At 37.4% G+C, this 26,163-nt stretch overlaps 1 protein-coding gene across 1 annotated transcript in view; it reads right to left on the reverse strand.

Moving 5' to 3' along the window:
• Window positions 1-1,902: 1,902 nt before the first annotated feature.
• LOC129730142 (neither inactivation nor afterpotential protein C) overlaps window positions 1,903-26,163 on the reverse strand; it is a 43,698-nt gene continuing 19,437 nt past the window's right edge. The window contains exons 8-13 of the mRNA XM_055689225.1: window positions 4,707-4,857; window positions 3,638-4,649; window positions 3,330-3,580; window positions 2,901-3,274; window positions 2,455-2,845; window positions 1,903-2,401 (exon numbers count right to left, since the gene is read on the reverse strand). Coding sequence (XP_055545200.1) covers window positions 2,033-2,401; window positions 2,455-2,845; window positions 2,901-3,274; window positions 3,330-3,580; window positions 3,638-4,649; window positions 4,707-4,857 — 2,548 coding nt within the window. The 3' untranslated portion in view covers window positions 1,903-2,032. The remainder of the gene's footprint in view (window positions 2,402-2,454; window positions 2,846-2,900; window positions 3,275-3,329; window positions 3,581-3,637; window positions 4,650-4,706; window positions 4,858-26,163) is intronic.

Consider the following 26,163-nt stretch of genomic DNA (forward strand, 5'->3'; position numbering starts at 1 on the left):
GGATACCAGATGTGCTTTGCAAAATGCAGATTTTCAGAGTCCGTGTGCAGATTTTATTGACCTGCCGATATGTCTAGTTTTTTCCCAGTTTCTGTAGATTATTGTCAGGGTAGCCTTTTATTTACGCGGTGTTTCTCTAATCTGTATCTGTCTAATATCTCTTAAGTTTTAACCAATTTTTTGGTAACTTTTCAATAACAATTAAATGTTTTTAACTCGTTCGAAAAAAAAAACGGTTTTGTTTAATTTTGGGGCCCCCACTAAAAACTGGGCCCCGGGCCCCCACAATCGTAAATCCGGCTCTGGTTAAACGCATGTTTCAAAAAAACATCTCCAAAACCAGACAAACTTTCGATTTCGAAATGCGGTTGTATTACTGATGAAAAACAACTTCCAACTGTTACAATTCACTTGCTTCTAGTTGCTTTTTTTCTTCCCAGCTTCGGGTCGTTACTTTGGTCTCCTGTAGAAAATTCAATTGGGCGGACTTTCAACCCACCTCAACCGTTGGGAGCGAAATTCACACATTATACACTAATACTAAGCGGAAACAAGTCAAAAGGACTCACAATTATTTTAACAAAGAACAGCTTGAAAATTACGAGACCATACAATAGTTTTATTATAATTATTTCCGCGGGAAGGAAGGGTTAGTAGGAATAATTTTACTTGCGCTCTTTTTCTTTTTTCATGGTAAAACGTCCGTCGGGCACTCCGCTCGCTGGGGGTGTAGATGCTGATTGGGTGGCTTGGCTGCGTTGCTGTTTTAGAGATGCGGTGGTTTCGCTGGTCGGATCCGGTCTTCTGGCCAACTGGGCGTTATCGTATCGGACGCAGCGGCGTCGGTGGTCACCGGTGGGGCGTCTCAAGGGTAGCACCGGCTTGTCGATCGCGCGGGTAACCCGTGTCACTGTTGCACTATGGATGACTTCAACTGGCTTCAACTCGCCTTTCACCACGACCGCGGTTTTCAACGACGCGCCAAAACTTAGCGTGCAAAATGGCCTTCTAATTTGGCCACAAAAGGTCTCACTTAGGGCTTTATTCCGCCAAAACTTCAACACTGAATCTTTAACGCGCGACTACACTCCTCCGGGTTATAATCAAAAATTCTCCCGCATATTTGCTATCCGACCTTTTTATTTACAACCTATCCGCTTTCCATCGTAGACCCTCCCTGCCGCGTAGCGCACCACCCCGTTGTTTGTACCCGACGACTCGAAGCTTTTATAAACTTATCGTTTAGTATGGTGCCAGGGTTTCATTTATCATTATTTGATTTTTTTAATACAATTTATTGATTTGACCTAATCTACGACTTGTTTTCTCCTAAATATAAATTTTATATGCATGCAAAATACAACAAAATAGTTTAAATAAATAATTCATATAAACAAACAATAGAAATACTTTATATACAAAAACTAAGCAAATGATCTTTGGCACATGGCCTTTCAACTTCCGCGTGTCCACCGTCATTCCAACTGCGGCTTGATGTGGATTAAATAGCAGGTACATCTCCTCCCCCCCCCCCACTCCGTGCATAATGTATCGTGATTGAGTTCAATTTAACCGAGCTTCATATCTTGCGTCATTCATTCCGTCAATTGAAACAGTCATCAGTTTCATTTGAAATGAACCAATGAACACTACGCGACTACGGAAAAGAAACCCTCAATCGAAACACGTTTTAATGCGAAAATGATCATCTATCCATGTAGTCCTAGTAATTTCGCATTTCTTGTCATTTAGCTTTATAAGGGACCTCGAATAGGTTTGAAAAAGTGTTAGAGTGCAAAGTGTTAGAGTGCACTCCCCATAACCTTGACTTCCGCAATAGAAGCCAAAATAAATGAAAATTAGTTCAATATTTAAATCTCGAAATACCAGTGAAAACTCATATTGGCGAAACAAACAAAGAGCTTTAATCTTGCGAAACAACTACAAACTAGTTAGCTTTTGACAATATATGAAGCACGCAGCGCATCTTGATTTCAAAGTGAGAGAAAAATACCTCTCCACTAAGGCACAATTACAGATCGGCCACGTATCCTTCCACGAAAAGTCCCGGAGCGATTTCCTCCTGCACGTAGTTGTTTCTGTTCACGTCGAAGGTCATATTGGAGGGGCCCTTGGACGGTCCGGCTACAGGCTCATTAAACACTGTCTTCGAGCTGCTTTCCTTTGCCTTACTCTGGTATACGACGTTTCCTTCCGATCGGTGACCATTGTCCATGTAATAATTGCTACTAACACTGTTGCTGTTGGTGTCCTCAAAGTTGATGTTAGTCGTGGACATACGGTTATCGCTTCCGGCACGCTTCATGGATGCACGATTGTAGTTCGTCTTTCTTAACATTCCCTGGAAGTTGAATGGCGGTTCGTCATCTGAATTATCATTCTGAAAAGTAAAATCGGTTACTGCTGTGTAAAACTAAAATAAAAACATTCAACCTCGTCATAATTTTTTCTCCCCATCATCTGCATCTCTTTTATCGGATTGATTTTGGAAGGCGTCATTTTGCCTTCGAATCCGTACTCATGTCCGGACCTTGGTTCCCACGATTTGGCAGGCTGCGGTGCGGGACGCTTCTTATACTGTTTATTGTCAAAGGGTGGGGACGACTCTTTAGCCATTCCACCGGGGGCCTTCGGTGCTGGCCGCTTCTTATAAACAGCGGTTTTGGTGGTCATATCACCCGGACTGGGAGAGTTGAACCTATTTCTAGTGTCGTCTACGTTCTGCCTACCGTACGAGACAGGGGAGTAGAGGGAATAATTACTACTAGGCGAAGAAACTTGACCCCTTCGAACCGCGAAATCGTTATTCTGGTGAGGTGATATCCTGGTAGAAGCAAATTTATTATCGAAAATATGTTATTGCATGCCTGACTTCCTACCTTCTGATAGGCAGAGTAGGGTCACGATGGAATGGTTCATTGGCTAGGCTATGATTTGCGGAATTGTTCTGAAAACCACGGTGTGCCGACCGAGCGATATCTGTGGAAACAGTTTTCCTCCTACGTAGCGGTGCATCCCAGTCTTCCGTTTCCGAATCGTTCCCGGTATAATTGAACGTCGCAACCGACGGATCGCACATGTAAGTCGTATTGAAGAACGGAATATCGTCCAGCCGGAATGGTAACTTCCAAACTGACGGCTTGATGGGACCCAGCAAAGCTCGATTCCGCTGGTTGGGATCAATTTTCTCCAACAAAATACAGTTACTACAAGTCGTTGCGCCAGCGGCGAAACGTTGATTAAAAATGTGAACCTGATAAATTACCGATATTTAAATGTCTGCTAAGGTCAATGAAAAATCGACAAACCTGTTGCGAAAAATTCACGAGATCTTGGTAGCGAGCAGCCCGATATCTCAATAATATCTGATAAATCGATTTTTTTCTCCAACGATAGGCAAATGGTCTCAGGAAACTAGCTGTTTCCGGATCCAATTTTCCGGTTTTTTCGTTTATCAAGGGACTGTATTTTCTACGAGCCAAGTGTCCCCGAAACGCTGTTTGAATTTTAGTCGCGGCCTGCTCCTGATTCGGAGCCGGCTCTTGCTGTTGCTTGCGAACTGGAAAAAAAAAGAATTCTTCATGAGATCACGCCTTTATACACAAGCAAAACTCACCAGACTGACGGTGGAGATTCTTCAATTTCGATGCAATATTCCGTTTGGCAAGAAAAGCTCGCATCATTGCCTGCACTTTGACAATCTTCTTGACCTGTGTTTCGTACAATCGTGACAAGTATTCCACATTGTAGTATTTGAGAAAAACTTTAGTTTTTCCGATAACCCAACCCTCCAACTTCAGGCGGATCAACAGCAACCGACAGTTATCCCTAGTCAGTTCGACATTCTCGTCAAACTCGAACGCCAAGAATTGATATCTTCTAAGGAACTCTTGGAATGGAATCCTGTGCGAATATCCTTTCTGGCGTGCCTTTGCCGTATCCAGGATAGCCATCGCACGGACCTGCTGACGTACCATCTCTTTAGATAATCCGTTCGGTTGGTATTCTAAATCCGAACGGATGCAGCGAACAAAATGAGTTCCACCACTGTTTGGCCCAATAGCTAAGGTACGAATCAATTCCAAGCTGGTTGCTCGGAACACATTTGCAATAGTTCGCATCTTGTGTACCTGAGAGTACATTCCGCGTGACAATGTGTTCATCATTTTTTTAGCCTTACTTTTTTCCGCAACCAGAGCGGCACCCCAACGTTTCTTATTACTCGGTTGAGCCGACTGCGTTCCCGAGCTCTCCTCACTGGCCATTGTTAAGTTTCCTGTTTTTGTCAACTGATTGGAGAACATTATTTTTATCATCGATTCGCCGGAGTTTCGCAGCGTTTCAATCATTTCCGGTGGAATAAAATCCCGATTCCTGTCCGGCATATCCCGCGCATCGTAGGCAATCCGGCCGGTGTAGTGAGCTACGGTGAATTCATGCGCACTGGCACGCTTGATGAACGGACTGTTGTTACCGTGGATGGAGTCGATTATGTAACTCTGGCTGTGCCGGCCTCGACTGGCGTCATCTAGGAAGCTGAAGACGCCCTTCGGTTTGCTCATAAGGTGGTCCACGGCTAGCTTGTTATCGTAGAAGTGCAGCTGAACTTCCGGGACTTGTTCCTCTTCCTAGGGGAAAAATGCGAACGTACAGTTATTGTATAATAGATGTGCTTCGTACAATACCTGTTCAATCATTTCGTACACAAAGATGCGTTGATTGTACACATACTGCATCTGTTCATTCAATGAGTTGACGATCAACTGGTCGATGTGGTTACGATGGAAACATTCAAATCCGAAGTGGTCGGTGATGGTTGTTGAGTGCTGATCACCGCTGAAAAATGAAGATGGGTCTAGTATTATTTCAATCTTCACACAATATGCAATAAAATTCGAATGAATAACTATTTTCTTTTTTATATTTATAAACAAATCAAAAAAATTCAATTCGTTTTTGTAAACCTAAATTAAAATTCGCAGCTTTAACCATTTAACTATTTTTTTCGCCAATAATTTACCGTTCAGTGTCACGCTATGGACTCTAAAATATTTAACATATAATCCCAATACAAATACTTTGAACTTCAATTTATTTAAGGCAGACAAAATATGATATTTATATATGAATATAAATTGTATGAAGCCGCCAGTGGCAGCAATATTGGTGGGATCTGAAATCTTAATGCGATGAATCATTAATTTTTAGTATACTCTTAACAAGCGCCAATGTCAGTGGTCTAAAAATGCTTCGCGCTAATGACATAGTTCCTCTGCCAAAGATCATTACCTATTATGATAATTGGTCGGCTATGCTTATAGAGGTACCGAAAAAGATCTCTTACAAGACATTCCGTGACCACCAAATCAATTTTATCATTATATTTTATTCGAGTTTTAATTGAGAAGAACAAAAAAGTGATTTTTTATAAAAGATGGAACTGCAACTGTTTTCGGTAGTGTTACATGTAATAACTTTGAGTAGTATAAATTAACTAGACCTAATATTTTCAGGTATGATAGGCCATAACGGTTATAATTCATGTTTGAAGTGCGTCGTCGAAGGAAAAACTTATACGCATTTAAAACTATGTTGTTCCCTGAAATCAATGCCACTCTGAGAAATGATGCAGACTTCCGTTCCAGAACCTACGAAGGACACCACAAGGTCGATAGTGTTTAGGAGTCAATTCGTGATCTGGACACTCAATAGATTTAGATATAACCAAGCGGTTGCACAACGGATGTAAGTTGAATCTCTGAATGACTACAATGCCAAATGGTCAGCCAAACGAGTAACAAGTATAAGCATATTACTGAAATTATGTAAATTACCGAGAGAGTTTCAACGTCCTGTTAGAGGATTAAACGAACTTCCCCGTTGGAAAGGTACCGAATTTGGAACGTTTTGTTGTGTTCCGGCGTGCTACTACTGAAGAAATTTTTCGAGTCAAGAGAGATTGTTGAGTACTTTTTAAATTTTTTCTGTGCAATCCAAATTTGTATTAAGGTATGTTTAGACTATCTGATTTTTTCATCTGATTCGAGCTGATTGCTCGAAAATATATCGAATGCAATGCTGGTTTACGTTTACACGTATTCGATATTGTGATTCGATACGCCGTTCGATATGTCGAATGGAGTAGGAACGTTTCTATTTTCGCTCGAATCCAAGAACATAGCAACCTTTGTTTTTTTTCGGTTTTTTGTTTTGGCTTTCTATAACGTACATCATTTTCGTTTTTTTGTGTGCTGGCAACTATTGAAATGGAGAAAACAAAGGACCAGACTGGAGCTGTAATCAGCAATAAGCTAAGTTCTCTGACTTTCCATGCAATTATCATTATCATTGTTTTGGACGTAGGACTACGTTTAACCGCCAGGGCTGCTGAATATCACTTCGTTGCATTCGTATTCATTCATTATTGCCGAAGCACAACAGCACGTGGCAACAGTGTATTCACTCGGGAATGGAAACAACGCCTATGGTGAACTGAACTGTTACGAGTGGCTTGTGGGCGATGAATAAATATTAAAACGTAATGTGATTACCTTCGTGTTTGACTCGTATTGGCTACGATTTACTCAAGTCATCCGAAGGGATATTGAGCGATCGGATGGGAATACATCGTTTCAGAAGCCTTGTCACTCAGATCAATTCCGATTAGTATTCACTGTGAATGGTATTACCAATCGCAATGATGCTTCGGGGCGAATCCAAACGAAAAATAAAAATTGCCGAGGAAGAAACCTATACCGTCGTGGGCTAGGATTTTGAATTAAGCGCCAAAAGCACAAAATCGCTACAGAAGCGATTTAATCTGAATCGTTCGCAAATTAACAGAAGCGCTTTGTTACACAATCTGATCTCATATAATCTGAGTAAATATGATGAAAAACGTACCCCATTGCTTTAACACGTTTATTTATGTAAATGCATTGAGTTCTAATGCCAACGTCACTTCTCTTGCAAAAGCGCAAAAACATTTCAACGTTTTGCACTAAAAGTGACGTTGGTACGCCTGAATAGCCTAGTTTGCCATGCGTAGGGGAGAACTGTACAAAACGCACCAGTTGGGTAAAATGGCCCATGCTATTGAAACCCTAACATACTTACAAATGTGGCTTTAAAAGGTGAATTTATTCGTTTATTTCATATAAACCCCGCTCTCCTAAAGTTCTCATATGAAAAAGTACACCATAATGACTAAAATACTGGAAAAATTGTAGAAACGTGTGGGGCACTGCCTAACCTGTAATTATTCATGATTTTTATTTAAGCTTTTACCACTAACTGACCTGCAATATATAATGAAACTGAGGTTCCTCTAACTCTAACAATTATGGAGTTTATAAAACTATAAATGTTTCAATCTATTTCACTAATTTTTTATAAAATTTACCTAAAACTAGTCAAAATTAAAAATGGGGTAGAATGCACTATGATGCGCTGTAACGATTGCTTGACAACTTACTCAAAAAGGCGCATTCATAATTCTACACATGTGTTATTTGAAACAATATTGCGTAAATTTCCATGTCAGAATACGATACAATTATTGTATTACAAGATTATCAAAAAATGAAACTTAAATTAATGAACCGGTCCCTAATATGACATAAACCAATATAAAATACAATATAAAATATATTCAATTTTCATGCCTCCTCCCTCTTCGTCATATAGTCGAGACACAAAAACAATCGAGAAACGCAAATTTCAGAAACCAAAAAGCTTCCTCTGGTAGGGATGAGCGATTCCAAGTATCGACTGATGGAGTTTCGATACTTGTAGTACTATTGGTACTCGGTTTGCACTTTTTTCAAATTTTAGTAAAAAATAACAAAGCAGCTCTCGTTCCTGGTGCAATGCCACGCGATGTGAGATTCGACATGTTCAATATTGCGTGACCAACATTCAAAGCCAAAACGAACTCAACACGGAATAATGCGCATTCATGTGCATATTCATTTCAAGATGTAAATAATGTACAAAACAATAGCATGAAAACTGAGTAAATGCAGCAAAATAGTATTTAATACTAGGGGCAGGACACTGATGGTATAAATTGAAATATTTCCAATATTCAATAATACGATAAATATCGTTACATTTTTGGCACCTCTCTGTCTATATCAAAACTTCTTGACATCACATTTCCGTCGATGTGAAGTCAATGTGATCAATATATATCAACTAATATCGTATATAACCGAAATATTTTTCATGAAAATAAAATTTTCTATTTCCTAGATTAAATATATGAGGTGGTTGACGGCATCCCAACAAATAAATTTTGTTAGATATCGGCTTGTTAGGCTATAGTTCACCGAAATTCACTAAATAGGCGCTTACTTAGCTGCAAATCAACAAAATTGTTTGTTGGGTAGTCTCTCGTAACGAATATCGATGCTGCAAACGAAAGTATCGAGACCATCAGTATCGATACGAGTATTGCCCATTCCTTTCATCTAGCTGTTGGTTTTGTTTTTCTCAGTGATATATTTATTTTCGTTTGAGAAGAAGTTAATTAAAATTGAAAATGAGATACGTGCGGAAGACTACGCGGCAGTCGTGGACAAAAACAAGCTTAATAGCGGATATCAATGCAGTCAAATTGGGTGCATCAATCCCTGCTTCAGCTAAGCTGCATGCTATACCTAGAAGAACGTTGCTCCGCTATTTGGACACACAAAACGAAATTGGGAGACTGGAACTCTGTCAGATGGACCGGTTTAAACCCGTATTTACCGAAAACCAGGAATAGGATTTTGTGATTCACATCGTTCATATCTCAAATTGTGGATTTGGACTAACACATAGACATCCGAAGAAGAACATACCAAAAGGCCGAGAAACACCACATTGCACATCCTTTCAACCGAGAGGAAAACTAAGCTGGTTGGTTACGATCTTTCCTTGGAAGGCATTCGGGTCTCAGCCTACGAAAGGCGGAAAATACATCGCTAGCTCGCATTAAAGGGTTTAATAAAAAAGCGGTCGACTCGTTCAATCAGCTCCTACGAAAGATGTATACGGAATATAATTATTCCTAGGAGAAAATTTGTAATATTAAAGAAACTGGCTTTAGCACAGTATGTTTAATACAGAAAAAATGAAAAATAAATCATAATCAAATTTGTATTTTTAGGTTCAAAACAAATCCGTCAGAGTGTTCGCTGAAAACAAAAACATCAGATAGCGGGAATTTCATCTGTGTTTTGTGTTTGCTCGAGCCAGAATGAACAAATACTTCAAAATTGGAGCCCACGAGAACTCCTTGTTTATGTGCCATCCCATCGGCTGGAGCAACTCCTATACCCGTAGTTTGTAGTTTGAGCACTTTCTGGAGTTTGTAAAACAAACAGCTGATGCTGTTAATGATATTTTTTGTTTCACTTGTGGAGATTTGTTCAGTTCATCTGGAAATGGCAATGGATGGAATAGATGCCTCCGTTGCTATTCTTGGTTCTATCAGGTTACCTTGAAACACAGTACATGTTACTGAAATATGAAATGTTTCTTCGCTAAGAAATAAAATATTGTTTTTTTTTCATGGAATAAATTGATTTTGATATGACATAACTCTCGATACTTGTTTAGTTTTGAAATTTGATCGTAATCATAGACATCTTGCTAAAATTGAAAAAAAAAATAGATGAAACTATAAGTTCAATTCAGACACTTAAGGTCCGAGTAGACACACGGCGTAATGACACCTTCTCCATACGAATTAGAAAGCGTAATCGTGGCTTCCGTTGGGATGCTTCGCTTGCCTGGATGGTTGCCCGCCGTCTTCTACTGCGCACTTGATTGCCTTCCGTGCAAACGCGACGTGCTTTCACACGGCCTTGCGCTGCTTTCAATTGGCGAAGGCGATAGCAACGCCGTGTTGTATCATTTTCCGCCTGCTGGTGTTTTAGGAAGTATGTTGTATTATTTTGGAATGGTCCCCGTGGCTCTGTGGTTAGCGATGTCGTTCGGCTAGCCCTCCCACATGCTTGTGACGTCGGGTTCGATAACCGATCGAGTCTAGGATCTTTTCGAGCTGGAAATTTTCTCGACTCAGCACTGGGGCACGGTGTATCGTTGTACTTATCTTACACATGCAAAATGTGCCGAAAGCAATATTGATAACGAATTCTCTCAACTAATCTAGTTGATCGAGACCGCTATTAGCCCCCAGGCTAAGCGTGCGATATTGTTTGTTGTTTTAATTTTTCCTCCAATAAACATGAATAAACATAATTTAGGAAGCACGCCAACAAGAAAGTGTGCACACAGCGGAGCTCAAGAAAGTGCGATTGTGCCTTTCTGAGTAGACGAGTGGAAGTAGGCAGTAGCTAGAAGGCACATTGGGAGGTTTTAAGAAGGTACTGACAATTTTCGTCAGGAAGGCGTTGAGTAGTCGGGCCTTTACTCTCACATGGATTAACTCTTGGTACAACTCAATAACGAATAATGATTCATTATCTTTGATTGCCAATGAATTCTTACACTTTAAATTGACTCGTCACCAGAGAAAATTAATTATGAATTGGATTTTGATCCAACTATCTTTATTAGGGCATAATGATGTTCAGGAAAATATGGTTGAAGTTCTGTGGTTGCGTGGATTGCTTTGTCTCTATTAGCATAAAAAATGCTGTTTGCTTCGATTTGTCCTAAAATTGTTTACATTAACAGACTTAATGTTTATTTGAAGGTTGTTGTTTATGATTGGGTGCATTTTACCCATTTGTTTTGATTCGTTCTACCCTTTTGTTGTGGTGCGTATTGGCAACGATTTTGGGCATTTTGCCCAATGGTAGGTTTTGAAGCAATGGTACTTTTTATCAAAAATAACATTGATATCGAGTATTTTAGAATGAAATTTAGTCCTAAACATGAATTATAAAGATCCTTCGAGCATCCTACACGTTCAACGGTGCTTAAAAAAGATTAGAAGCACTGTAAATTGCGTAAATGCTTAACTGGTGCGTTTTGTACAATTCTCCCCTACTGGTCGGTAGTCAGCAGCAAGGATATGAATAAAATTATGCACTCCACAAGCATGATGCACTATCGTATCCGTAAATCGACGTCACTTCTATGCAAAGTGGCGCTAACATCACTTCTTATTTTTGATATTTCTCAGTTATTTATCAAAATTTTTGGAAACGACAACAAGCATTCTGAAGGTGGTTACATATACACTGGGGTCTTTTTTACGCGGGTTATTTTTATGCGGTTTTTTTATACGCGACTTTTTTTACGCGATTTTTTACAGTAACGCGGATTATTTTTACACGGTTTTTTTTAAATAACGCGGATTATTTTTACGTGATTTGGAAGATTATTTTGGTGGTATTGAATAAGTTTAGTATAAGTAAATCCAATAAAGAAAAAATCAATCGTATGGTTCATGACAATAAGATATTCTGTTTTATTAATCTAAATAATGCATATTTTTAATATATTTGCTGTTATCAAAAAATAGGTAATTTCCGTTAATTCGGGAAGAAGGAACAATAATACATTAATAATTGTACAACGATACGAGTCAGGGTCGTTGCGATTTACTTCCGTTTAAGAAACGAAAGCTCAAACATGTAGCAAAATTATTATAAAAAAGTTATTGTCATGTTCTTCAATGAATTTTTATTTCAGAAGCACTAAATGTTTTCAAGCGACACAAAGAAACAATCTTTTGTATTTTTTTAAACGTAACTTTAGAGGTGAGAAAAAAACGAAGAAACATACAAAATGGCGACCATGTTCACAAATTCGTAATGATGCAATTCATAATCATTGTGAAAATCTGTCTGTCTGTTCGCTACTTTCTAGCAGTAAAAGTATTGAACGTTGAAATATTTTTTTCCCAACTGTGGTAAAATCCCGTCCCCGTGGTGCTGTGGTTAGCGATGTCGGTCGGCTAGCTCTCCCACACGGTTGTTATATCGGGTTCGATTCCCGATCAGGTCGAGGATCTTTTCGAGCTGGAAATTTTCTCGACTCAGCACTGGGGCACGGTGTATCGTTGTACTTATCCTACACATGCAAAATGTGCCAAAAACAATATCGATAACGAATTCTCTCAACTAATCTAGTTGATCGAGACCGCATAAGCCCCCCAGGCTTGTGTGCGATATTGTTGTTTGTTGGTAAAATTAATATGTACTTCAATTGTCTTTGCAACAAATGTAAATTTGTGTAAATAACTTAAGTAATTTTGCTATACACAAAGTCGCTTTTTACGCGGGGGATACGTGCCGCCGAAAAAAACCGCGTAAATTCCGGAATTCGCGTAAAAAAAAACCCGCGTACAAAAATGCGTAAAAAGCGACCTTAGTGTATTTATGCACGCCAATCCAGCACACAAGATTGTTAATATATGACATTTTGCGTTTTTCTTAATCAACTAGTTGGCCCGTAGTGGCTAGCCACTTTCAAATGTATTTTAAACAATAGATGAAGAAAAAAAATGCATTTTAAACTCTTAAAAGTTGGTATTTAATCTAAAATGAAAATTTTATTTAAATATCGAGTTGAAGTTCAAGATGTAACTATGACACTATCGACAATTCGATTCAGATGGCCAGCGCTGGTTTAAAACTTAGTTTCTAACGATTTTTTTTTTCTAACGATTTTTTTTTTAAATTTCATAACATAAATATTATTTTATTTTCTCAATTGTTTGATATTACATAAGTTATATTCAAACTAAACTTACAAAATAACTAAAAGTGAATGTGATTGAAAAAAAAAACAATTTACAAAAACCATAGCTCATGAAAAAATACTGAATTGCTAAAAAAACATTCACACATGCAAAAGTTTGTCCCTGCAATTTGTTATTAATAATAGCAAAGCTTGGAATAGCGAAGTACTGTCCTCTTTTAATCATTGATGGGTAGTTCAAACCCCTCTCTAACACTCCGATATATCTTAGCACATGATAAATGACGCGCATCTGTCATCTGCGTTCCATCACAGAAACCTTTTATAGTGTTGCGTAACAACATAACAATCCCATCACCACCACCTTTGTCTACTTCTTTGTTCTGCGTCTTCTTATACATAAGCAAACAAATATTATTTGATAAAAAATAGAAAAAAGTTGGCTTACTGTAGCGCATTTGCAGGATAGTTGATAAACCTATGTTTAATTTTTAAAACTTTGAAAATTTTATGTCGATATATCAAAATATCTTAAATCAAAACTGTTGATTAGATTTTACATAATGTTCAAAAATAATGGCCAATAGCTTAACCCGATCCAGGTCTCTCCGCCATCAGTTTTTACCTTAAAAAAATGAACTTCGAACTCTTATTACTCATCAACTATAAACATAATTATCACAAACTGTATTGCAAATTAAAGATCAATCTGTACCTTACTGAATAATTTCCTCGTGAAAATTTTCAAGCATAATTGTTGAACTTGAATCAAAGTTTGAATGTCACTCGTCGGGAATGGGTTTATCTTATACTCTAAGATTTTTTGAAACAGCTAAAATTTTCACGTATTAGCAAAATAATTATCCCTTTCTCCATACATCTTGAACGTCGCAGTATACTTAAAGAATTAATTTGGGGTACAATATGTGCAGCATGTCTAGTGTAGGTTAAATGTCTTTTATATTTTTGAAAATATCGAAAAAAATCAAGTGCGGCTTGTCACGCGCCATAAGCTAAACTTGAAACTCGATATGATGTTTTGCATAAAATGGCTTTGCTTATTTTCTCGAGCAAAAAGGTTTATAATCCCCATTACTTTCTTGACTTTTTCATAGTCTATCCTAAATGAACTACAACAGGTACTGCCTTATTCCATCACCTGACAACCTAATTTTGATGGTAATGCCATGGCCCATGACATTACAGAACTTATTGAACATGTAACTATGAAACAACGTTCATAATCAACCGACAGTGGTTTGGCTAACTTTAGACTTCATTTACATGTTTTATATCTTTGGTACTATGTCTTTCTTACATCTTAAAATTGCCTTCCACTCTTTATAACGTTTTGGCGGTTTTTGTCGATGCACCTGCATCAGAACCTATAGCCATGTGCTAATTTAACACGTGTGCCGAATATTAGTTAAAACGCAGTTAGCTTTGATTTCCTTACGACTAGTTTCATACCAGGCGAGAGGAGGTGCGTGGAGGACTAAAAGCAAAGGTAACTTGTAGTCAGAACAAGAGTGTTTGCGTTGGTACCCACAAAAAAATAACAAACTTTAGTGTACCTCAGCTTCAGAGTTTGCTTAGGAAAAAGGCAATTTGAGTAACATTCGTTTGTCGTGCGCGTGACTGAAAGACAAGCAAACTATAATGTACCAATCACATCCGAGCACGTCTGGCACAGACTTTATGAGTAGACACCAACTGCCTGCTGTGATATCCTGATGATATGACGATGGCAAAAAATGGTAGAATCTCCCCGTCCCAACGTTTTGACGTCTTGATGGTAAAACTTTTCCGGAAAGTTCGTAACCACCTCCGCTTTCAGACAGTTTTGCGTTCTGCTGTTAGAATGTTATTAAAACTGACGTCTTGCAGAAAAACATGCTGGCACAGGCAACAATACTTCACCGAGCAATGTCTGAATAGAGCGCTGGTCACTCGTCGTCTATCAGTGCAGAAACTCGATATACATTTGTGTGCTGCCAAGCCAAGTGAAGACTACAAAGCCGCCGTGGTTTCCGCGGTCCGAACCGGCCGCCGACTCGCCGTCAAACAGGTTTTCTTTCCCTTAGTTAAGTCCGAACGAGCGGTGCCTCTACAATATTCTGCCTTTCGTTATTCTGCTTTTTGTGATTCCGCCTTATGGTTTTCCGCCTTTCTTAGGAGACTCCGTTTTAACGATTCTGGTCATCCGCTTCGGCAAAATAAAGAACCAAAATACCTTTCCTCTGGAGGATATTGAGCTCAAATCTGAACATATAAAAATGCAGCTCTGTCTGTCTGTCTGATTTATATAGGCTTGAAAACTACCGAATCGATCGGCGTGAAATTTTGTATATAGAGGTTTTAGGGGCCGGGAAAGGTGATTAAGATTTTGCAAGGGAGAGGTCCCATACAAATGAAACACAAATTTCTGCACATCTCGAAAACTAGTTTTTAGGAGTAACAAATATGTCCATGTTGATTCGACACCCTTCCCTATTTTGGAAGGGAGGGGTCTCATACAAATGAAATACAAATTTCTGCACATCTCAAAAACTAACCAAGTAAGTTGAACCAAATTTGGCAGGTGGATGTTTTTACGGGTAACAAATATATCCATAATGGTTTGACACCCCTCTCTCTTCTACATGGAAGGAGTCCTATACAAATGAAATACAACTTTCGAACAGCTCGAGAACCAATCAACCAAATACAACCAAATTTAGCATGAGAATATTTTTAGAGGTAACAAATATGTCCATAATGGTTCGGCATCCCTTCCTCATCTGTAAAGGAGGGGTTCCAAACAAATGAAACACAAATATCTGCACATCTGGAGAACCAACCGAATAAATGAAACCATATTTGGCAGGTGAATGTTTTTTTGGGGTAACAAACATGTCCATAATGTTGTACACCCCTCCTTCTTCTGGAAGTGAGAGGAAGAAAAAATTTCATGGAGGTTCGGCACCCCTCCCTTTTTTCGGAGAGAAGGCTCATGAAAATGAAACTCAAATTTCTTCACAACTCAAGAACTAATCAGGTAAATGGAACCAAATTTGGCATGTGGAAGCGAAAAATATTTTCATGATGGTTCGACACACCTACCACTTCTGGATGGGAGGGCTATTATATATATCAAACACAATTAATTTTTGATACTTTTCAATAAGCGCTTTATTATATTTAACAACTTTGTAGAAGAAAATTTTTCTCTAAATATTGCTATAGAGCTCTCGACCCAAATTTCCCCCAAAATTTGGTTTCTGGACCATTGATGAATACCTTTCATTCTGATACAGCGAATTTCTTTAATACGCGAAAAGGCAACCTTCTATAAAATATTTATTTGAGTACGATTTAGTAGAAATTAAACTTCCTTCTATATGGGTCATTCCATGTCAAGTGATCAGGCAAATGCAACGACCCTCTCCGATTCGCTTCAAAATGAATAAAACGACTTGTTTTAGGTCGAAACTGAAAAATCCAGAGTTTTGGGTCAATCGGACAACCCACCTCCAATTGCGGGGCCCTTCATTTTTGTATTTTTTGACAAAAAATCATTTTTCATATTTGTGAAAAACATCATATCTCAGAGACCGTAAGAGCTACAGACAATATTAGACACTCTTTTAAAGGTTATGGCATCATCAGATTTTGTAAACAGTGTTGCCAATATTGATATTTTTACGTTTAAAAACTAAAACTTTGTTTATCTCAAAACACCCCCAATTTTTTTTTTAAATCTGATGTCACCAATGTGTTCAGCGGAAAATTTTAGATAAGAATCACCTACCCACAAATGCAATATGCGCCGTTGTGGAGATATTCAACTTTTAAGATAACGAGTTCGTTAAATTCACACAACAAATGTGACAAAATGTTGAAACTCACTCGAAACAAAAGCACTATTTCACATCCTAAGTATGGGTTTCTCATGGCCTTTTTGGTGATTTATTCCTTTGCTTTCATAAAGTGGTTTCTTTCAAAACATACGCAGGTTGATTTGAGTTTTCACGACAGTGAAAAAAATGGTGTGTTCAATAGGTTGGAAAGTGTACAGCTGAAAATCACCATCGATCGCACTTAACGCGTGCTGAGATACGGGAACACAATAGAGGGTGATTCGACTTTGGTTTAGAACTTGTTATACCTTTCCCAGTAGTTTAAATGGCAAAAAACACCTTGCCGGAGACAACGGAGATTGCGGGTTCGAGTCCCGTCTGGACGAGGGAAAATTTTTTCTGAGCCTAAAAGTCACACCTTCTATTCCCGTTCATTTTCGCATCCTCGCAAACTGCATACATTGCCCGCTTTACTAAACTTAAAATGTAAGGCATATGACAAAAATGAAATTAGTTCGTAAAGTTTAAAAAAATCTCTTGAGGCTGTTTCTAGTCAGCAGAATGAAGGTCTAGAAAGTGCTGGAAAGGAAATGGTTCGGTAACTCAAAGAAAAATTTCATTTTTTAATAAAACGAGCGATGAAATCCGCCAGTTGTCAGTGTTGCCAGCTTCGATTCAGTTAAATCTGTTCCAGGAATCCGAGGAATGCATTCGGCGACACCTCAAGCGGACGCTACCATTCTAATGAAGACATTGTCAAGCTCTGATCGGGTATTTATTTCAGTTTAACTCCAGAAGTTAAACAAAAATCAAACGTTAATTTCTGACAAACTTGTTAAATAAATATATTTTATGAGACGCACGTTATACTCTAATGGCAATTCAGGTACCATCAAGTAGAATGTGAGAAACCAGTTTTTGAGATTTGAAGCGGTGATTTAGTTTGGGATGCGTTTTAACAAGGCTTATCGCATTTGTAGGCGTATTGTTGGAATTTAACGAACTCGTTATATTAAAAGTTGAATATCTCCGCAACGGCTTATATTGCATTTTGTGGATAGGTGATTCTTAAGTAAAATGATCCGCTGAACACAAACGTTTAAACGTAAAAAATTCAATACTGGCAACACTGTTTACAAAATCTGATGATGCCATTCGATTGTAAATTTAATAACCTTCAAAAAGAGTGTCCAATATTGCCTGTAGCTCTTACGGTCTCTGAGATATGATGTTTTTCCAAAACACGGAAAATGATTTTTTGTCAAAAATACAAAAATAGAGGACCCCGCAATTGGAGGTGGGTTGTCCGATTGACCCAAAACTCTGGATTTTTCAGTTTCGACCTAAAACAAAGCAGTTTATTCATTATAAAGTGAATCGGAGAGGGTCGTTGCATTTGCCTGATCACTTGACATGGAATGACCCATATCTATTTGCCTTGTTGAAGTTGGTTCACTCACCGATCACAAAAAGGCAAAGATGTCACATAAATTTTTTTCCTGCAGTTACAAGCTCGTGGAAAAATATCGATGACGAATTACAGTCTTAGTAGAAAATGTATATTCACAGAAAATTTGTAATTGAAAGTAAAGCACTTAGGCACTATAGAATTAAGTTCGCGACATTGCTATTTTAAACCACTGTGCCATGAGTTACATTCTACGAGGGCGTATGCCTTTTGGCATAGGTTTTGACGTTGGACTAACGTCTATATCGAAGTTAGGCACCTGAATTTGAAAATCTAATAATTCAACCAGGGAAAACCAGGAAAAAGTGGTCAGGTTTTGAGCGCTTATATATCAGTCATTTCTTTTCAGAATTTCGAGGTTTTGGCATCAACCGATCAGAAATTCTTTTACGGTTGAATTAATGTAACAAAAATAACCTATTGTTCGAGATACACTATTGAAAAATTGATAAATCACATCGATTGTCTAAATCATACCGAGCAACCAATCACCACCTCTCTTCACAAGCACAGTCGACACTAACGGATACAACCGATCTGACTTTGTAAACAGTCTCGCAGCTTTCAACCAATAACGAGCTCGCTTTCGGTAGCTGCAACAGGTGTTTCAACACCATTTTAAAATGCTTCTTTTATCATTACCACTGAACAGATTCTAAACAGGAATGGCTTGATTGATAGGGAAAATATTGCGCAAGATTGTCATATACTAATTTAAATATGTTTTCGATACTAAACTAGCTAAAAGTTGTGGTAAAAGTCGTGCACATTCAACCAATCACAAGCTCGCTTCCCCTTTGCTCGCGAATGGATTCTTGCTTTGGGCTATATAATAACCTGCGTCGTCTCATAGTAGTCATCAGTTAACAAGTGGAAGGCCACTAGAACGGTCTTGAATAATCAGCAGCGGTGGCTGATTCCAGTGGCGAAACTGAGCTGCAGCAGAACCAGAGCGGTGGTATCAGGCAGCAGCGGCGGAGGTAGTGGGCAGCTGCATTTCTTCATTCTGTTCGATAGCTAGAGCTGTTGCGTGTATATCTTCGGCGTGTGTACGGATAGTTATAGCGTGTGTGTGGATAGCTGCTGCGTGTGTAATGATTACTTATGGCGTATGTATGGATAGTAATAGCACATGGTTGGATAGCTTATGCGTGTTTATAGATAGTTGTATCGGATGTATGGATAGGAATAGCGTGTGTATGGATAACTTTGGCATGTGTGTATAAAAAACTGTAGCTACAGCGTGTGTATGAATAGTTTTAACGTGTGTATAGATAGTTATAGCATGTGTGTGGATACCTATAGCGGGTGTTTATCGAAGATTATTATTGTCATTAAAAATATTAAAACGTCTTAACGAACACAGTTGTGAATTTGATTTTACAGCAGCGATTTTAACTTCTTCAGCCAGTCTTTATTCATCGAGAAAAAATTACTGCCTATGAATGATCAACACTTATTTACTAAAAATTTCATTTAGATCAAAACAGGTTCTTTTGAGTGTCATAAATTATTGGTAAAAAGAGTTGCAAGTTTTCTCAAAAAGCATTCATTAAATTTTCATTTTTGTTTCTCGGTCCGCGGTTTTGATTTTGTTTCTTGCACACAGAGAAAGAAACAAACTTGTCGCTATCGTGAAAAATAACAAAACAATTAGAAATGCTCTAAATCACAATTGAAGAAGTTAAGATATTTTCCTGTCACTCGCCAAAACCTTAATAACAACTACCGAAAAACGTGTAATCGAGCTCTTGCTGTATTAAGTTATTGAAATAAACGTATTTTTTGTTTAAATACATGAAGTTATATGCTGGGCTGGAGCTAACCGAGTATGAGTTTTATCAATTTAATGTCAAACAATTTTTAAATTTAAAATTTTCGTTTGAATCGTTCTGGGCTCCAATTTCAGATAGTTTCGTTAAGTTTGCTTTTTGCTTAGATAGGAAAATTTTACCAATTCGCTCAATTAAATGATTGTCTTGCTGGTGCAGCTACGAACAAAGGTTTGATTCGAATATGTATGAAATGACAGCGATTAAATAAAAAATATCCATTCTTCTAGTAGGGTAGGGAACATATTCTAAGCAGCTTTAGGAACCGCCTGTGTATTCAGACGAAATACTCGAAATGTGCTGGGTGAAACTCAAACAGTAGTATATCAATCTGCTCTCTATCGTTTCCTCTGTCAGAACTTGTTTTCGGATTGTAAAACTAAGTTAGCAAACTTTGACAATCATCAATCAAATTAACCAATCGAGGGACACTATTCCAATCACCCCGAACCTATTTTAAGCAGTTTCCATCTGTTTTGCAGGCGTTTTTTTTTTTCAGCACCTGAAGTGGCTCCTGAATGGCTGCAATATAGGTCGATTTGTTTCAATTGCAATTGTTCACAGATTTCTTTGTGATTAACGGTATTTCTTATATTCGTAAGACAGCTAGACTATCAAAGTTTTCGTTTCCATCATTGAAATTGTCGATATTGGTCGAAATGCAGGAGTTTGAGGCCTGTTTCCTTCGACTGATTAAAATAGGTGCTACTGCTTAAGCCGTTCCCTACCCTATATATTATTATTCATAACGTTTTAACGTCTCAGCATTCAGAAATGCACTAGATAAAATTGCAGCAAATACTAGAATTGCAATTCTCTCTATTATTTGTTTTAATGGAAAATAAGAATACCGTAGTCCAACGTCATGCGGTCGTGTCTTGAATACCACCAATACCATTTTTTTATTCGAAGCATTGTAGCCCAGAAACCGTTGGTTGTATAGAAAAACTGTCTGGGAATGAGTTGTAGCGAATCAAAAATGCACCATAAAAAAAATATACACTGTACAAAAAAAATTTTTTTTCACCAAAAAAAATTAAAAATAAACATTAAATTTCAATTTAAAATAAAAGAGTTGATTTTTTTTATTTTTTTAAAAGAAACTTAATGTTAATACGCAACTTTTAAAAAAAAGTCCAGGACGGAGAAATGAAAAATATTTTTTTTATGGTAGATTGATTTTTTTTATGAAAATTCTAATTCAAACATTTTTCAAAATATTTCTATTCTAATGATTTTAAAAGATGCAGAGAGTCATTTTGAATCAAAAAGGTCTTGTTAGTAAACATTCTAAAGGCATTGGTTTTCGAGTTATTTCTAATTTAAGCTCGAAAAATTATTAATAACTCGAAAACCAATGCGTTTAGAATGTTTACTATCAAGAGCTTTTTGATTCAAAATGACTCTCTGCATCTTTTAAAATCATCAGAATACAAATATTTTGAAAAATGTTTTAATTAGAATTTTCATGAAAACAAATAATCTACCATAAAAAAATCATTTTTCATTTCTTCATCCTGGACTTTTTTTTAAGTTGACGTTAAGTCAAGTTTCTTTAAAAAAAAAAATAAAAATAAAATTCAACTCTTTTTTTTTAAATTGAAATTTAATGTTTATTTTTAATTTTTTTTGGTCAAAAAAATTTTTTTTTGTACAGTGTATATTTTTTTATGGTGCATTTTTGATTCGCTACAACTCATTCTCAGACAGTTTTTCTATACAACCAACGGTTTCTAGGCTACAATGCTTCGAATAAAACCTAGGCCAAATGGCATACGCCCTTTTAGAATGTAACTCATGAGTGTGAAAAATCTCTCCATCTGTGAAAAATGCTCAGTTTACTAAGCCAAATACGTGTGCAAAGTTTCATTCAAATCAAAAATGGTCGATCAAATTTTCGCGTATTTCCAGGCGATTTGAAATGATTTTGCTCTAATGTCAGAACTCTCATATCAAGATGAAATGAATTTGGTTTTTCTTTTAAACCGCCACCGCGGGATTCAACTAGTATTGTCATATTGGACTAAATTCATTTGGCTAGTAAAATAAAAATCATCAGTACAGCTCGTTTAACTACCTATTCAAAGATCTGTACGGAGCATTTTGGTTTTCTATTGTCTTTCAAATACCCTATATTCAGTTATTTAAATAAATCTGGAAAAAGCTGAGTGTAGAGTTCAAAAATAAACAACGTATTTTGTTATCCCCGGCGGTGCAGCGTATTTTGCGGCACCCGAAAAATCATATTGAATTCTATATTTGCTGCTATACGAAACAAGAAGAAGAAGAAGAAGAAGACAATTCAAACGGCAATTCGATTGTATTCTACGCCCCACTGTGCGTCAACAGCGGCAATGTAGTTTTAACTTGGCTTGACTGCACAAAAATGAATATCGAGTTTTTCTGCACTGATAGACGACGAGTCACCAGCGCTCTGTTCATACATAGCTCGGTGCAGTACTATTGCCTGTGTCATCATATTTTCCTTCAAGACAACAGTTTTAATAACATTAACATATTTGTTGACAGCAGAACGTAATACTGTCTGATGGTGGAGGTGGTTACGAACTTTCCGAAAAAGCCAAGACACCTAGGCTCATGGAAGCTAACATTTGTTGACCTATTGGGACGGGGAGATTCTGTCAATTTTTTTTTGCCACTGCTATACAGGATATCACAGCAGGCAGTTGGTGTCTATTCATGAAGTCTGTGCCAGGCGTGCTCGCATATGATTGGTACATTGTTGGTGAAAATTCGACCTTGAAACTTTTATTCAATTTTCACTGTTTAACAATGAAGTGATAATGAAAATTGGAGAATCACAAAACTGTCCATTATTTTATCAATCCAACGACATATTGATTATTGTGATCCATCATTTGGTTACAGCAGTATAACCGTTTGAAATCTTTCATTCCAACGTTACATCTTGGTTTTAGTTTTCGCGGAATGTATCTCGATATAGTGCGGTTAGACGTAGTCCTACGTGCAGCTACAAAACAATATTTCCACAGCATTTTAAAAAAATACTTTTTTTATGCGGTGGATAGGGACTGCATAAAAAAAACCTGAATTAATCCACCTAGCGGTCAGACCCAGCCTTTCTCATTCAAACTTTTATTTTTAAAAATAGATTTACATGAACGCTTCAATCCAATATATGTATATTCACTCTTAAAGTTCTAAAATATTGATGTTGTAATCTATACATATAAAAATGCAGTCCGGTCTGTTTGTCTGATCCATATAATCGAAAACTACCGAACCGATCGACGTAAAAATTTGTATGTAGGGGTTTTTGGTGCCAATAAAGGTTCCCCTCTCTCTTCTGGAAGAAAGGGGTCCCACACAAATGAAACGTAAATTTCTGCACATCTCGAGAACTATTCAACTAAATGAAACCAAATTTGGCAGGTAAATGTTTTTAGGGGTAAAAAGTATGTCCATAATGTTTTGACACCCATCCTTTTTTTGGAAGGGCGGGGTGCCATACAAATGAAACACAAATTTATGCACATCTCGAGAACTAACCGAGTAAGTGGAACCAAATTGAGAATGTGAATGTTTTTTGGGGTAACAAATATGTCCATAATGGTTCTCTTCTATAAGGGAGGGGTCCCATACAACGCGCGAACTAATCAATTAAATGGAACCATATTTGGCAGGTGAATGTTTTCAGCGGTAACAAATATGTTCCATAATCGACCTCAGGCAACATTTTGGGTTGTAAGATGGCAACTTCCGGTTTCTGGAAAACATCCAAAAATGGCCGTTTTCCACCGAATATAATAATAATAGAATCTAGGATGATACACAGGAGCTAAAATCGACCACAGATACCATTTTGAATTCTAAGATGGCGACTTCCGTTTTCTGAAAACAGCTGAAAATGACTAAATACCACCCAATATGAGTATTTCTTTCACCAGAATGACGCTTAAAGGCCAGAAATTGTATCCAAATGCCATTTTGAAATCCAAAATGGCGACTTCCGGTTTCTGAAAAACAGCGGAAAGTGAGCAAATACCACCCAACATGGGTATCTCCGGAATCGTAATGATGCACTGGAGCCACAAATCGACTTCAGACAACATTTTGAATTGTAAGATGGCAATTTCCGGTTTCTGGAAAACAGCCTGAAATGGACGATTCCCATTGAATATGAGCATCTACGGAACCAGAATATTGCAAGAAGCTAAAAATTGACCTCAGACACCATTACGAATTGTAGGGTGGCCACTTCTGGTTTCTGGAAAACAGCCAAAAATGACCGAATTCCGTCTAACAGGAGTATCTCCGGATCTAGAATGATACACAGCAGCTGAAATCGACCACAGACCCCATTTAAAATTCTAGGTTGACGACTTACGATTCCTGGGAAACAGCCGTAATGATCGAATAACACCTAATATGAGTATTTTTGGTGTCAGATTGATGCCTGAAAAACAGCTGAAAATGACCGAATACCACCCAATATGAATATATTCAGAATTAAGGCGATGTACAGAACCCAAAAGTCGAGGATTTGTTATTTGACTTTGATCATATCCTATGGCCGATTCGTCGTGCATTTGCAGATTTTAAACACATCGCAAGGCATCAAAGAATTTGGAACGTTCAAATAGTATGATACCACATTTAAATTATGTTGAGGCCACATACATCGATCAAAGCAGGTATAGTTTTAAATAGTCTTTGAATTTTTTTTCTTTCCATAACTTTTGAGCCACAAATCAAATTTGTTATGAATTTGTTATTTGTAGGTTTGAGAGATGACTCGTTCGTATGACACTAGTTATGTTCAAATAAGTCATGTAATCTTTGAGATAATAGACTTTCGTTGCTTTATTAACAATTTAATACATAACGGTTGCTTAAGTTCAATTATAATCAAATGAAATGGGAACGTATAGGGCAGCCAAACTTTGAAACCACGTGTTGAATCATAATTCATCAGTTGACCCTTAACTAGCCCGCTCATCTGATAATAATATTTATCAAATCGGTTGTGTAGTTTCTGAGATAATGAAGTTTCGTGATTTTCATATTTCGGTACATTACAGACGAAGTTACAGTTCGATTACAGTAAAATTCAATAGGGTGTTATGAGGCAGCTAGACTCATTAATTGACACTAATTTTGTTAAAATCGGGTCAACCATCTCTGAGAAAAGTGAGTGAGGCAAAGTAATAGTCCGATTGCAAAACAAATCATTAGGGTCTTATGGGGCAACTAGACCTTCCATTTGACACTGATTTTATAAAAATCGCATCAGCCATCTCTGAGAAACATGAGTGAGATTGAACAGTCTTCAGAACACGTTTCTTTTCATAACTTTTGAACCACAAGTTCAATCTATATGAAATTCAAAAGTTAAGGGTATTTCAGGTAGCCTGTTTATTTGAAACCAATTTTGTTTAAATCGGTTGTGTAGTATTCGAGATAATGATGTTTCAAGGTTTTTACATTTTGGTACATAACCTTCAAACTGAAAATCCGATTACAATAAAATTGAATAGGGCCTTATGGGACAACAAGACCTTTCTTTTGCAATTAATTTCATGAAAATCGGACTAGCTATCTCTGAGAAAAGTGAGTGAGAATAAAAATCTGCACATACACCCACACACACACACACACACACACACACACACACACATACACACACACATACACACACACATACACACACACATACAGAAAATGCTCAGCTCGTCGAGCTGAGTCGAGTGATATATGCCATTCGGCCCTTTGGAGCACTTTTATACTTTCGGTTTTGCAAGTGATTACTATACCTTTCTAGGAGAAAGGCAAAAAGTTGCTGATTCTGTATTAGAATACCTATGAGAACAATTTTAAAACATCGGATTGATAAACGAAACTTTTTTAAACATGCTAATCCTATCAACCGCTTTCCTTCGTAGGCAGGCAATTCGTGACTTCTCCTACGTAAAACTGGTTCAAATAGTAATTTTTGGACGCAACACTTCTGTAATGCGTTGGAATTCATTCCAATAATCGGAAAAACTAAATGGTTAAAAATGTTGTCGGAAGTGGTCCTTTTTCATATGCCGCACAAAAAAAAAATCGCACAAAAACAGTCGCACAAAATAATAATCACATAAAAAAAGTCGCACAAAATAAATTTCGCACAAAAAGAGTCGCACAAAAAAAAGGTTTAACTGTACATTGTCCACATTAATGAACTAAATATGTAGTCATAAGACAAAAAATTGAATAAGTTCGTAAAGTTACAGTCATGGAGAAAAAAATAAATACACTTGCAGTTTTGGTTAATATTCCATGTTTTGGGCACTGATTTTAGTTGTTCTATGATGTTATG

Source organism: Wyeomyia smithii, chromosome 3 (assembly GCF_029784165.1).
Source record: "Wyeomyia smithii strain HCP4-BCI-WySm-NY-G18 chromosome 3, ASM2978416v1, whole genome shotgun sequence".
Classification (NCBI taxonomy): domain Eukaryota; kingdom Metazoa; phylum Arthropoda; class Insecta; order Diptera; family Culicidae; genus Wyeomyia; species Wyeomyia smithii.